Source organism: Sinocyclocheilus rhinocerous, unplaced genomic scaffold, assembly GCF_001515625.1.
Source record: "Sinocyclocheilus rhinocerous isolate Xijiao unplaced genomic scaffold, SAMN03320098_v1.1 scaffold1365, whole genome shotgun sequence".
In the NCBI taxonomy this organism is placed as follows: domain Eukaryota; kingdom Metazoa; phylum Chordata; class Actinopteri; order Cypriniformes; family Cyprinidae; genus Sinocyclocheilus; species Sinocyclocheilus rhinocerous.
Genome location: NW_015628688.1, coordinates 144,318 through 159,826, shown reverse-complemented (window position 1 = coordinate 159,826; position 15,509 = coordinate 144,318). Strand labels below are relative to the sequence as shown.

At 37.0% G+C, this 15,509-nt stretch overlaps 1 protein-coding gene across 1 annotated transcript in view; it reads right to left on the bottom strand.

Moving 5' to 3' along the window:
• The window catches only part of LOC107738113 (ras-associated and pleckstrin homology domains-containing protein 1-like), a 46,555-nt gene extending 43,574 nt beyond the window's left edge, over positions 1 to 2,981 (bottom strand). The window contains exon 1 of the mRNA XM_016549802.1: positions 2,675 to 2,981. Within this exon, the coding sequence (XP_016405288.1) occupies positions 2,675 to 2,767 (93 nt within the window). The 5' untranslated portion in view covers positions 2,768 to 2,981. The remainder of the gene's footprint in view (positions 1 to 2,674) is intronic.
• Between the last annotated feature and the right edge of the window lie 12,528 nt (positions 2,982 to 15,509).

Sequence of the window (15,509 nt, the reverse complement as noted above, 5' to 3'; positions counted from 1 at the left end):
AAAAAAAAAAAAAAAAAAAAAAAAAAAAAAAAAAGGTTCCAAAAGGTGTTTTTGTATCAATGCAATCGAAGAACCATTCTAGGTTTCGCAAAGAACCGTTCAGTTTAAAGTTCTCAAAACAACAATTTTTTTTAACATGGAGAACATTTAAATAATCTAAAGAATCTTTTTCCACTAAAGAACCTTATGTGCATTTGAAAGGTTCCATTCATGTAAAGGTTCTTCACAGATGCCAAAAAAGAACCATTATTTTTTAAGAGTGTACTAAAGCCATATCAGCCAAGCCTCTCTAATATCACAGCCGTATCTCAGAGGTTAAATATATAGCCAAGGCATAAACTCTAGCTGGGATAAAAGGGGGCAACACTGTCTGCCTCGGGGCACTTAGGGAAATGAGGGGCCCTTATTCAGTGACCGTACAGAGACAGATCAGAGGCAGTCTTGCTGATGCAACCATTAAATTTAATGAGTAAGGAGAAAGAGGAGTTTCTGCAGTAGACAGTGAATGGAATCAAAGATGATGATTCTGGTACAGGACAGTCCAGCTGAGGCCCCATTTACACACAGCAGGGGGGTTTGTGTTCATCCTCAGAGACATAATGCACCACACTATGAATCAATACTGTCGCCCATTCTCTTTTCAAGCAAACCCACAAGCTTTGAACATGGGCCAGGCTGGCAGAAGTGCCAGTGTACACATCACAATGACCTGCAGTTCATCAACGGCAAAGATTAGCCTAATTTGAGCTCATGCAAACATGGCCTAGAGCTGGTCAGAACTGTTTTCAAATGTAGATCACTTGCCATGCTACACTAAACCCATTTAGTACTGTTGAGGGATGTAGAGGGCTGTGAGTTGCAGTAACAAAGCATCCAGAAGTAATTAATTATCAATGAGCCTACAATGTAAATCTATAAATTTAAGAGGATAAAAAAAAGTGTATTATAATATAACATACCACTCAAAAATGTGGGGTCAGTAAGACTTTTTAAAAAGAAATTAATACTTTTATTTGGCAAAGATGCATTAAAATTGTTTAGCAGTAAAGAAATTTATAAAATATGATATAAAATAAAAAATGCTGTTCTTTTAAACTTTTTAATCAAAGAATTCTGAAATCACTAAACATTAAGCAGCAGAACTGTTTTCAACATTGATAATAAGAAATAAAAAAGCATATTAGAATGATTTCTGAATGATAATGTGACAATGAAGACTGGAGTAAAAGCTGCTAAAAATGCAGCTTTTTCACGGGAAAAAATAACATTTTAAAATATATTCAAATAGAATACTGTTTTTATTGTACTAATATTTCACAGTATCTTACAATATTCCTTTTTTTACAGGATACAGTTTTTTGATCAAATGAATGCAGCTTTAGTGAGCATAAGAGACTTCTTTCAAAACCATTAAAATATTTTATCACCCAACCTTTTGAACAATAACAATGTAATCAAATAAAACAAGTTTTGTGGTAACACACTGAATGGGTAGATAAGAGCACATTGCACTCCTCCATTACGTGCTTTCCTGTGGGTGCTCTGACATCATTCCATCACTTCCTGTACCCACTTGCTCTTTTCTTATCTTCATGAAACCAGTACAATCAGAGCAGTCAGTTTGTATGGTGCTGAAAGGTCAAGGCGGAACAGAATTCAGTAGAAAAAGTCTGCTAAGGTCAACACCACTTCAGCATCTACATTTGAAATAGCTCATGAGTCAGCCAAAGGCCATTCTTCCAAACCAAAACAAAGATCCTGGTTTGTACATGTTATGAATAGAATCAAAACTATCACACCCTTTCTAGAGGGCTGGATAGGAGGCAGACACACAAACCGGCCCTTGAAAATGAGACATTTGGATAGACTGACCACAGTTTAGCCCAGTGATCCTCTATTGTGTTAGGCATTAGTGCCACATAAATGCCACTATCCACGACAAGGGTACAAAATAGAAATTCATTTTCAACAATTGGTTCGTGAGATAGGTAATTACATTTTAGAAAATGTCTCTTTATTTTATATGATGTTTGCCATTTTTGCAACCCTGTTACCAAATCTAAGGCATTTGAACAATTTTGTTCATTTATAGCAAATATTAAACAGAAATAACATACTCTACAATTATTAACAGGGTTGAAAGTAACCGTTTTCGTATTCAAAATGTACTTAGTAGAGACAAGTTAGTTTGAAAATAAAAGTTGGTTTATTATTGGTGAATTTATAATACCTACATTTTCTATAAATTAAAGAAAAATATTTTTTTTGTTTTTGTTTTTTTTTACAGTAACTTGGGCAAAAGAGTTGAATCATGTAACAATGAAAAAAAAATTCTACAATGAATTTAACGTCAATTCAACCAATTTTATGTCCAGACAATTAGATGTGATTTCAATATTAAACATTTTATGTAAAATATCTAAGGTGGCACTCCAAAGAATTCATGCATTTACTGCTTTAAAAAACAAAAACAATCTCTACCCGTATTATGGAAAATGCCAGATAAAAGCAGTGTGATCCATGCGACTGAGTCATACTGGCTTTAGGTAGCAGCTGAAGTCAAGAGTTAGAGACTCCAAAACCAGCTCACAGTGGGACAGAGCGGCTGCCCGGGAGCAGCACATACTTTCAGCTTCTATTTCCATCTAAACCAAAACAACTAGAAACGCAGCACCTTTGCACAGGCTGTGTGGAAAGCTGCTTCTTTGGCATCTGGGGAACTAAAAACATCTAATCTTTTCTTCAAGGCTACTGACATTGATTTCATTCTCCCCTGACGCCCTTTACCAGCGAATCATGTAACTACAAAAAAAATAAAATAACAATATTAAAGTATCTCTTTACATTATGGAAAGTTTAACAGTGTCTGACAATTTTACAAAATTTCCACTAGGTACATGACATCTTGTTCCTCAGACAACTGGTCTAGACACCTAATGCAGAGAGAAAACACAAACACTCTTTTCCTGCACCTCACTGATGAGGAAAACGACACTTTGATTCATTATTGTTCAAGGAAACTTGAGACTGTGAAGTCTTTGCTCTCGAAGTGGGGCTTGACGTCCTCTCCCACTGTCCCCTCTCATTAGCGCAGAGCTAAAGCAGGCGCTCCGAGGAGATGACCACACTTCTGCAACTCCCTCTGAGACGAGACATGAAGAGGCACTAACTGAGAGGGTGGATGTAGGGAAGCAGCACTGAGGTTTCCTCCAGGTGGGGTTCGAGGGGTTAATGATAGTGTGTCTGTGTGCACACGTGCGCTGGAATGTACGGCAGGCGGCAGGTCTCAGACCTGATAACAGGGCAGACGACACACAGGGATGTAATTCAGGAACATTAGAGTCCTGGAGGAGAGACTGGGTCTAGTGTTTCCATACGTCCCCACATGCTTTTACTTTTCAAATGGAATTACCATATATACACACAGAAGTCCACCACCTGAGATTTAAATATCTGAACATTACACACATCACCTATATTTATAAAATATAAAGGAATTTTGGCAAATCATGCAGTCAGCTGTTTTAGTTCTAGAGAAAAACAGGAGGATCCGAGGCTTAAAGCAGTGTTATTTGAGATTTTGCTAACGTCTGGGAGGTTTTAAGGGTTGAGTCTGTCCACAGACATTATGTTCCTTTCAAAACACGCATCACATGTCTATGGAAATATTCAGAGTGTTATTAAAAAGTATCATGGAATGTTTAGAGAAAAAAGCCAGTCACGCATGTGGGATGAGATCATAACTTTGTCAAGTTTGCTGCTATAATATTCTACAATGTGATTCAAAAGAAAATGTAAAGGTCAAGTGTGTAAGTGCACCACTAATGTCATCAAATCAAATTATAATAGTTCACAATTTTCAGAGAAATCAACCTACATATGGTGTGCTTTTTCAGGGAACTCAACCTATGATACAACACCCACTTTAGCCATCAGATCTGCAGGTTAAGAATGCATTATGCAGCTGTTGTACCTGATGTGACAATGCAGTGCCGTTGCTTTAAAACTGTATTTAAAACTATGATTAATGTGGCCACTGTTCATAAGCAAGTTAATATGACCACAAAAAAACTGGAAAAAAGGTTGTTTAAGGCAACACGGCTCTACTGCTCATGACAGAACCTGAGCTGTTCAAAATGTTTCAATATTATAACCCCAAGATGCAATAAATGCTTAATGCACATAATGCAAGCACAGTAGTTCTTTTAACAAGGTAAAAGCTTTGATGGAATAAAATTTCAATTAAACTGAAAGCAACTGATTGATTAAGTCATAACGTTAAAGATTCCTCACAAATCTATGAGATCACAAGAAGAAGATGTTGACATGGGGTTGGTTTCTGATTTAAAGCAGAGAAACACATAGCCTAATATGTCATTAACTCTTTTCATAATCAGGACATTAAATTAAATTCTATGTATACTGCTATATGGAGAAAGATTATATTTAAGATTGTGACAAATTAATTAAAAAGAATGCATTTTATTATATTTACTGTAGTCTCTCAATTAACATGACAATACAACTTTAATTAGTAAAATGTTATTTAAAACATTTTAGATAGAGACGGATGACAATCAGCTTGACTTTTTTTTTATATTAATTGATTTTTCTATTTTGGGTGTTTAATATCAGATCTTTAAAGAACAGCACACAACAATTGCAATCTATTTCACCATGTGTTTAAAAGTTAAAGGGGTCATATGATGTTGCTAAAAAGAACATTATTTTGTGTATTTGGTGTAATGAAATGTGTTTATGCGGTTTAAGGTTAAAAAAACACATTATTTTCCACATAATGTACATTATTGTTGCTCCTCTATGCCCCGCCTTTCTGAAACACGTTAATTTTTACACACCTCATCGGTCTGAAAACCGAGGTGTACGACATGTGGGGGCGTGTTTAAACGAGGCGTTTTAGGAGGGCGTGGACAAGTCTTAACTTTTACAAAGAATATCTCTTTGGATTTGAGACTTTAGTCTTTGCAACTTTAGGGATCTTATCTATGCACCAACAGCTTGTAACACTCCAAAGAGAAAGGAAAATTTTAAATAGCATCATATGACCACTTTAACAACATTATTTACAAGATAAACACTTATTTAATGTGTTGTTTCATGTGCATAAATTACTCAACGTATTTATGTAACAGATATTAATTCTCAAATGAGAAACATCTAGCATTTTAAGCTTGACATAGCCTTTTTTTTTTTTTTTTTTTTTTTTTTAAAGTGACGTCGTTATTGGACACTTTTAAATATAGAGGAATATACGTTGAAGTATATATAGGAAGTATAGCATGTCACACTGCAGGACACTGCTGTCTCTGGTTGTCATTTCATGCCAGTGACCCAACTACTGTAGGCAGGGCTGAAGAGCTAAAGCTCAGACTGTATACAACTCCTCAGATAGGCTATGTTTAAAACAAATCCTTCGTATTCCCTATAAGGTATAACGATGTGTTAAATTTAAGACTAAATATTATCAAATACTAATAACATATTAAATGCTGCAAGAATCTTCCTAAAAGGGAATTGTTACCGTTAAGATAAGCTTTAATGCCTCACATACTCCAGAAATGAAGTTGAGTCAAATCAACACCACGCCACTATAAATAAACAGTCAACTGTAGTGGTGTCTGTGGGTCAGTGGGTTAGGCTATTTATACATAGAGTGGGGTTAAAATGCTTTGATACACTCTCACACACCCTTCTACATTTCTGCTACACAGCTGTTCACTAGACAACTGCGCTGGTTGTATTTACAAAGACTAGCTGCCTCTGTGTAGCTCCTCAAGTTTGTTTTTCCAAAAAACTAAATTAATAAACCAAATCTTAAGTTAAGCAAATCTGAACCCTCGCTGATGAGCAGGGGAAGAGCACCAATTCACAAACACACTTTCCACACACCCAGTGAAGAAAATCACAACCATTTGCAATTCAAATTCAAGGATCAGCTCTCTGCGGCAGGAAGCCACATAAAGCCTAATGTTATGAGCTAGTTAGATCTCGTTCATACTGATGGAAGGAGAAACAAATGAGCGATTATCACTGTGACCTCCTCCACATCCTTCTGTCCACGCAGACGAAAACCAATACACTTCCCTTTGTGAATGATGAACAGGTGAGCGAGAGAGAGTATAGTGCAGAGCAGCATGCATGTAATGCAGATTTGACGTACACAGTTTATAGTGTTTCGGCGCAGGACGTCAGAGAGGAGAAACCGAGCTGTCAAACAGCATCAAAGCAAGCAGTGACCACACACTGACCTAATACTGCAGCTCCGTTTAGACATAACCACACTAGTGGAAGGAGCTTGTGCCATTTAGGTCAGTTTCATTCAGAAAAAGATAACAACAAACTCATGCTTTTGATAGAACAAGCTACTTTTTTCAAATAGTATAAGTGTATTGCTACATCAAATCTTTAATGTAATGTTGTATTGCACACAATGCTTCTGATGTAACAAAAAGGATTAAATAAATGCCAAGTTCTGTCATGAAACTCTAGATGGCGCAGGCTGATGGGTCGTTAACACAAAGTGATGATATTCACAGCATTAATCTACTTGGCACAAGCTGATTGGTTCGTGTTGCATACGCAGCCAATTAGCTTGGTGCTTTACATTTAAAAAGCTTGTTAGCATTCACTAGATCATTTCGCAGCGTGCTTTAGAGCTCCTCTGAAACCCTCCACCCTCCCCAGCTCCACCTGTATAGATCTGCTACGGGTTATTTTATATGCTATTTGTGCAGCAGCAGTATGTCTTAAAAACTCACAGCATCGTATCGGCGTATGTATTGGCAGTAGCAAGTTCCAGTGCTGGTTTTGCAGCAGCAATAACCAACAGCAGCAGCAATTCAGCAAACAAAGCAGATCTATTCCACAAAGACCAAATACATTAACATTGTCATATCCATCACCATGCTAAAATTTTCAGAGAATAAGCAGTGACAGCATATTTTGTTAAATTCTGCTGTTCATTATGTTTCTGAATTCTAATGAGAGTGTTTTTTTTTCACATTTAGATTAAATCTTTTTTTACTCTAAATGCAAAAATCAATTATCTGTTCAAATCCAGTGTTCCTGTATGAGTCTATTAATTCAAAAACTCCCTTTTTTTTTCTTTTTTGAAAATACTGAAATGACTTGATTTTTACTGTGAAAATTTGCTGAACATTGGTAGATGTGACAGCACTTATTGACTGCTGACTTGAAGAAGCTGCAATGTAATAATAACTTGACTGTAATTTAACTACTTATATAATGTCCGTCGTCTACTAGAAGTGTGCATGCAGTATCACTTTCTCGCAATGATTTTCAGTTGGCTACTGATATGACTGTAGTCTTCATCAAGTAATTGTGCATCTTTTTCAAAAAGTAGTATTCGTTTAATTGAGGGTAATACCCAACACACTTTCACAGCAATTTTGTTTTTCCCCCAAATCCATTTTACATTTACAAATTAATGGCAAATTTCCATGAATTCATACATTCTCATTCGCTGCTTATGTCCCACTGACAGTTAAGTTTCGGGGTGGAACTTCATGCTTATTTTAAACATCATACCTTTTCATATGACTCAAATTGTACAAATTTATACAACTTTGCAGCAAATATGCCAAAACGTAAAATCATTCCATAGACTGATGGTTTAATTAAAGGCACAATATGAAAGATTTTTTTATTGAAATATCTAAAAACCACTAGAACAGTGTTATATATTTTGCTGACTTGTGTACTTACATTATCCCAAATGTTTCGAAGAATGTTTAAATCCAGAGAAATAAGCAATTTTAACTAGTGACACGGAGCGTGTCCATAGTGTCATTGTGTCGCCTGCCAATGACGTCATAACCCCTCGATTTCAGGTCTTGTTCAATTTCTTTTGCAGTTGAAGCAGACAGCTATGTGTATCTGTTTTATTAATGTAAGTGCATCTGTGTGCACGTCTCGACCCCTACAGCTCTCATTTCAAAGTCAGAGCTGTAAAGGAGGTCCGCTCGCCCTCCGGACAGACACAGATTAAATGAGGAAAGGAGGGAGCTGCTGACAGCCTATGACTGCACCGCCAAGGGCATTTAGTGTGTCACCTGTCTCTTCGGCCTCTAGGGCTGCGTTTGGAATTGAAATAATTAACCTGGCAGAGCTAGTGAGCTGCTGGTGGTGTGGACGGACACAGCGGAGGCTGAGAGTCTTTATTAGGTCAGTAGGACTCGCAGAAGGAATGGACCAGAGGCCATACTATGGCTTTGATATGTGATGGGTGTTTAACAGTGAAAGCCACTGCACACTCTCTCTGAAGCCCCAGAGAAGAATTACCATCATTCATTCAAGAAAACGCTCTTGAGCATCATAGCTAGTGGTGTTAATAAGAACTCAAGCAGCTCAAAAGAGAGAAAATAGAGTACTGCAACAACTGGGTCATGCAAATGGTTGGAGGAAGACTACTTCTACCACCTCTTTGTAAAGTCTGGTGTGACTCAGTAGGTTCAAAAGAACGAATAAAGAGATTTTGAGGCAGTCTGCTGTTAAGCTGTTATTACAATCAATGACATTTTAGGAAGCAAGTGCCAGAGTAGAGAATCTTAAGCAATCCCAAAAACAGTTTACATGAGAGTAAATATAAACTGTGCTTTAAGGCTTCAGGCGGTGCACCTTTGAGGAATTCTGTCATTAAAAAATTTAAAAAGCTAAGCACGTTCTTAGATGGGACACTCTATGACAAACCAGAGGGCAGAATACCTCATTAGCAGCATTTTCTAAGGCAACAATAACTATTGCTCATACTTATTTTTGAAAACTCCCAACTCTACATATATTAAACACAATGTCTGACCTATACTACCATACAAAAATATTTTTTTATTATTGAAAAAGGGATATTTTTATTCTACAAAGATGCAAAAAATGTATCAAAAATGTTAGTAAAGATATATATAACGTTACAAAAGATTTTCAAATAAATGTTGTTTGAACCATCTATTCATCAAAGAATCCTGAAAAATGTATAACTGCTTCAAAAAAAAAAAAACTGCTGAACTAGATGTTTCAAATGTTTTCAAGACTGATAAGAAATTTTACTTGCTGCTGAAAATTCAGCTTTGCATCACAGAAATAAATTATAATTTGAAATATATTAAAACAGAAAACAGTGATTTTAAATTGTAATATTTATCAATATTACTGTTTAACTGTCCATCTTTTGATCAAATAAATACTGCCTTGGTGTCCATAAGACACTTCTTTCAAAAACAAAAACTAAATCTTCCAGACCACAAATATCTGAATGGTACTTTTATATATTTTTCGTAAACAATCAAACTTATGGCTTTAGTCTGGTGGGTGATAAAACATGCAAAAATATCCCATAAACTCACACTTAAGGAGGCACCACATCTAGAATATCTTTGAGAATCCAGGGTGGACAGTTTTAACTTGGGCCTATAAGTAACCACCCAAACACACAAGAAACCACATCAACACACTAAAACACTTTTACATAAACGTATGCATTTGGCAAAAAAATTAGCTGAACAACAGTAAATGGTGGCTGCACCTTAGATGTGGCTACTCCTGCTTTTGCTGAGAATACAAGTATCTTATATTAACCACCAACAAAGCACATTATGTGACTCTTGTAAAGAGTGTGAAATAGTCACATATGAGACCCACATGAAGTAACAAGCGGGTCCATTTAGACTCCAAAATTGCTCTAGCCAGTGACACAGATGAACATACACACTCAAAAATATGACTCAACCACCACCCACTACGACCTCCAACAAATCTCACACAAAAGCCTCTCTGTGTGCTTGTCTTTTATGGGAGCGTTATGCTCTGAGTGGCTCAACTCCCATGACCACATGTCTTTTCTACACAGACAGAGTATCCTAAACTGGGCCACATGGACAGCAAGACGGTCGTCCCACCTTCCCTGAGCTTTAACAAACCCGGGTGGTGCTTAGTGTTAGCGTGGCCATTGATGAAAATAGCATCAGTCGATAAGGATATACAAAAGACAATCGCTTCTACATTAGATCATTGCAGGAAAACACAGCAACAAGAAAGAATGGTGTTAAAATGGAGCTGGTGGATAAATGAGACAAAGCAGGAACAATATTGGTTGCAGCCATTTCCTCCTATACAAAAATAGAACCGTATCCGGAGGCTGAAGTAATGTTATAAAGAAACTAGCCAGCATGTGCAGACGGGAAGAGCTGCTAATGGACACCAGCAGAACATTTCAGTTTTTTAGAGAAACAATTCAAATGCAAATGGCAGAAATGTAAAGACTCCATAACCAACAGGGATCTCTTCCTGGAGAGATCCTGGTTTTTCCCTCTGGCTGGGAGAGTAAGCATGAGAAGACTCCTTATCCATATCGATCTCTCTGCAGGCTGTTGACCTTTCTCGGAAATGCAGCAGCTCTGTAGACATTGAATGGCGGTATGAGGCATTATTACACATCATCTCTCAGATTTAGCCCGCTACAATAGTAGGTAATCCACAAATATGCAACCATTGAAACTACGCACAGAGATCTGCAGTTTCAAACATAATGAACGATGTCATTCACAAGTTCTATCAATTGAGAACATCTATATATATATATATATTTATTATATAAATAATTATCAGCTTATTGTACAGAATTTTAATATCACTTCATCCCCAGCATCACACATAAAAAAACATGATGATTTAGCAATGAAAATGAAAGCAAAACACAATGACAAGCTAATCCATATCAAGGAAAGCCTTAGGCATGAATCTGATGAAGAGCCATCATATGAACTTCAACAGACCTGCTTTGAAATTCTATCCCATATCCAGGAGGAGGGAGCACAAATCCATGAGCCATCTCCACTTTCAAACCGCAGTAGCTGTCTTTATCTCATTTAGACACACAATGGTGTGTGTATGTGCATGTCTGGGTTTAATCGCAGAGGAGCTGATTAGTGATCGACCAATACTGATATTTTATAACCGATACCGATACCAATTATTTGCGTGTTTATGTGCCCGATAACCGATATGCAGAACCGATATTTATTTACTGTTATAAAGTAAATAAATGATAAATAAATGACTGAAATCCACTGAAAAAAAATGCAAGTGATCGCGCTGGCGTCTCTGTCCTTCCACTCTCTGCGCAAACTATTGGATACAGCGCACATTTATCAAGGTTTAACGTTTAAACATTGTTATATGCTTGAACTGTTTTATATCTATAGATTTTATTTTAGTCAAGTCGTGATGATTTGAGAAGGCTAAATTGATCAAGCATATGCTCACTGTCTGCTGCTGGCCACTTGGTCGTTAACATTTTTAAAATAATGTAAAAACTAAAATGAATTGTAAAACTGAAAGTAATTTTTTAAAATTGTGTTCAGCACCGTGGGCCGCATTTGAATTCGTGACGGCCGCGGGTTGAGAACCACTGAACTACAGTAAATCAAGTACCTGTGCACACCGTTGTTGTTGTCTTGTTTCCTCTCAGACGCGCTGCAATGGTGATCCTGCGCGCAATTCTCAAAACATCCACAAGATGGCGGCGTTTATCGGTGAATCCGATATTACTAAACCGATATCCGATTATTGTAAAAATGCTTAAATATCGGGAAAATATCGGTAAATCGATATATCGGTCGATCTCTAGAGCTGATTAGTTTCTGTGCACCGTAATTGGTGCCACTGGAGGGTGAGACCGATCAGTTTCAGAACACACACATGATGAGTATTAAGAAGCACACAATAGTAGAAATGTTACAAAGGCATCTCTGAGCCAAATATGACAATAGAAAGGACGGAGCAATGCCACTTTTGTCAGGATCTCTTTAAGAGAATAAGTACATTGTGTGCACAGTAAAGGAATAGTTCACCAAAAATAAAAATTTCCTGAAAATTTACTCACCCTCAGGCAATTCAGGATGTAGATGAGTTTGTTCTTTCATTGGAACAGGTTTTGAAAATGTTACTTCACTTGCTCACCAATTGATCCTCAGCAGTGAATGGGTGCCGTCAGAATGAGAGTCCAAACAGCTGATAAAACATCACAATAACCCACAAGTAAAAATGCACTCAATTTACCCTGTGAGCGCACTTATGAATGCACCTAAAATGCTGCATACACAAGTAGCTCAGGATAAAAGAAGAACTTTTTCATTGTGAAACCTTCAAACTCCAGTTAAGTTTTGAATATACAGTAAATTACTAGGTTTGCTGATCCATTGTGTGAATGAAACTGAACTCTCATTATTATATTTAAGGGTCCTACAACAGGATAACCAATGCCACACATGTTGTTACATGACTTGGACGACCCCCCAAGAGAAGTTTTACCTAAAGGACCAGTAGGGTGAATCAGATCCATTACACAGATTCAGTATCACACACACATGAATTACTATTCACATTCACCTTGCCTTGTGCAATTCCCAGACATAGCCAGAAGAGATTTTTTAAAAGAAAAACGCGAAATGGATTTAAGCGGCAAAAGAATTACTAAATAAAATAATAGTGCATATCCACTCTGTACATACTTTTGTTTATGTCTCTGATTTAAAAAAAAAACATAAATAAAAGGCTTTAATGTTATGTTTTTAAAAATCAACAAGGAATATAAGTATCTAAGAAAAATATGAAAGTAAAGTTACGTTGTAGCTCATTGTCTTGATGGTGGTCGGATTACGTCGCACCTTCCTGGACTTCAACCTTGTGCATGTACATAAGACAGCTGTCTCCTGAAGAAGAGATCTAGACATTTAAACTCAGTAACACCCCCTCTTTAGCCAGCCACTGTGAGTCTGGCTCTGGGACGGTGTTAGGAGGGTCTAGAGGTGGATCCTCATAAAACACGCAAACACAGACATGGGTTTTAAGAGATGGTCAACCACTCTAACAAATGCTGTATTTAAATATAAAAACAACATATTTCAATATTTAATATTAACTATCATTATATTAAAACAAATTTTCATTACACATTATTATGTTTGAAATCATAACAAACCTGGCAACAGTATGCTTGATCCAACTATAATGTGACATTGCTCACCTCTAGGGCCTGATACACCTTCCCTTACTAAACACATTAAGACTTTCTGCCCCAACATGTAATTTCTCCATTACAACAATCAGACAGTTTGGAAATTTCTTCTGAACTGAGCTTCCACAGAATGACCCATTTGTCTGACAAAACAAATGTCAATAAACACAAGTTATACGAAGGTGTCAATCTGAACAAACTTCAAAAATTTCTTATAGAAATCCAGGAAGATTTGCCTCTCCTTTACCTCAGTGCTGGACGTGTCAGAGGGAAAAACAGCTGGGATGCAATTATGTCTCTCCTTGCATTACGACAGCTGTTCCAGGCATGTCATAACACGATCAAATGATTTTCTGTGCTTGCTGAACAGTAAGGAGTTCACTGGATATATACAGGACGATGTTACACCCAGTGCTTTGAGACTTACTTTTGAATTATGAGAGAAGATTGCAGCTTAAGAAGATAAAGTCTCAAACTATAGTCAAGCAACCCGTTTTAAAAATAATGAAAATAGCTAAACAGATTGCATCGGTTTAGAGAGGCAAAACAATATGAATGTCAATTATCAAATTAAACTTTATAACAGTTGCATATATGACACACAACTGATAACACTAGAAAACATCCATTTAAACAACAGTGACAAACGGCAGCATTTTACAAAACAAAACTCCTCAACTAAAAACTAAAAATTAATCATTTTGAGCATGTTTATTCGCACAGACTGTCCGAACCAATTCACTAAAATGGATCAAACCAAACTCTTTTCTCTCTTCGTCTTGATCACTCTTTCTCAGACAAATTAAAACGGTACTGTCACCATCTCTACATTCTCATTCACCTTGAACTTAACCAGATATTGAGCTAGTAAAATTAACCTTGTAATTAATCAATAAACAGAGAGCTGGGAGGAAGACCATAATCCTGCATCCTGATCTCCATCCTCTCATTCTTCCCCCAGTCCACCGCACAGGGAACAGAGCAGAACACTTGGCACGCCGGGAAGCAACAACATTGGACGAGTGAACCAAAAGCAAATGAGGTTAGATTTTCCAAGCACGGATTTCAACATTATATTAACTCACCAGAAAGTTATTCATACTCTTTTCTATTCATACTCTTTTCATTTTACGATCTGGCTTTCTGGTAAGTGTACAGTTTTATTGCCTAGAGATTAGCACCTTTTATGAATCATCTATAAAACCAATAATGAACTGGGTTGCATGGCTACATCCAGGTAAGACCTCAGAGATTCAACCACATACAGGGCAAGACAGAACAACTTGTGACGCTCAGATTGCACTGACAAGGCCACGCAGAGATTTGATCGAGCTGAGATTCGGGAACACAGATAACTGCAGCAAACGTGCAGTCAGAGACACATCTGCCACTATTTGAGCAGACAGAGAGACAGCACAGGCCGTGATAGCTGATGCTCTTTCATGCGAACTCTACCCGCATTTTCACTTCCCCGAACACACTTGGCTGCCTTACGAGAGTAGGTTAAGACTGATACAGAGGCATTAACAGCAGGTCTCTCGTAGGTCGCTTCTTTGGTCATGCTGAATAAAAATATCACAGTAACACTTACTAATGCCTAAAACATCCTAAAAATGACCCACTCTCTTCTTACTGTGTTGGAGAACTCACTAGAATCCAACACATTCTCATTCTAATGTTACTAACCTTCTCTTTCTCACTCTCTTTGGTTGTAATTTGTGCTCCTTTTCCACATTTAATTAACAAATCTAGGCTCGAAAGAGAAGGGATTTCAATTATATTTATCCCAGAATGAGACTATTTGATAATTAATTTATTAATGTATCATTTTTTGTTTATTTCATTGTTACATTTATTAAATTATTTCAGTGACTTTAATTTAGTGATTATTATTATTATTACAATTTTCCAAGAAAAATTTAAATAAAGCTCAGAGTAGTTTTTAGGGAAGGATATAGGTGATTACAGTTGGTTATACACTACCATTCAAAAGTTTGGGGTTTTCTTAAGAAATTAATACTTTTACTTAAAGGGATAGTTCACCCAAAAATTTAATGTTTATCTGCTTACCCCCAGGGCATCCAAGATGTAGGTGACTTTGTTTCTTCAGTAGAACACATATGATGATTTTTAACTTTAACCGTTGCAGTCTATCAGTCGTATAATGCATGGCAATGGTAACAAAATCTATGAGAGTAAAAAAAACATGCACAGACAAATCCAAATTAAACCCTGCGGCTCGTGACGACACATTGATGTCCTAAGACACGAAACGATCGGTTTGTGCGAGAAACCGAACAGTATTTATATCATTTTTTTACCTCTAATACACCACTATGTCCAACTGTCTTTGGGCGCGCGCACGGCATCCGGTGCGTGAGATGTGTGCGCTGCGCTCTGGCGTAGTTTACGCAAGCGCCGGAAGTGATCTCTCACGCGTATACGTCACTCATTGTTT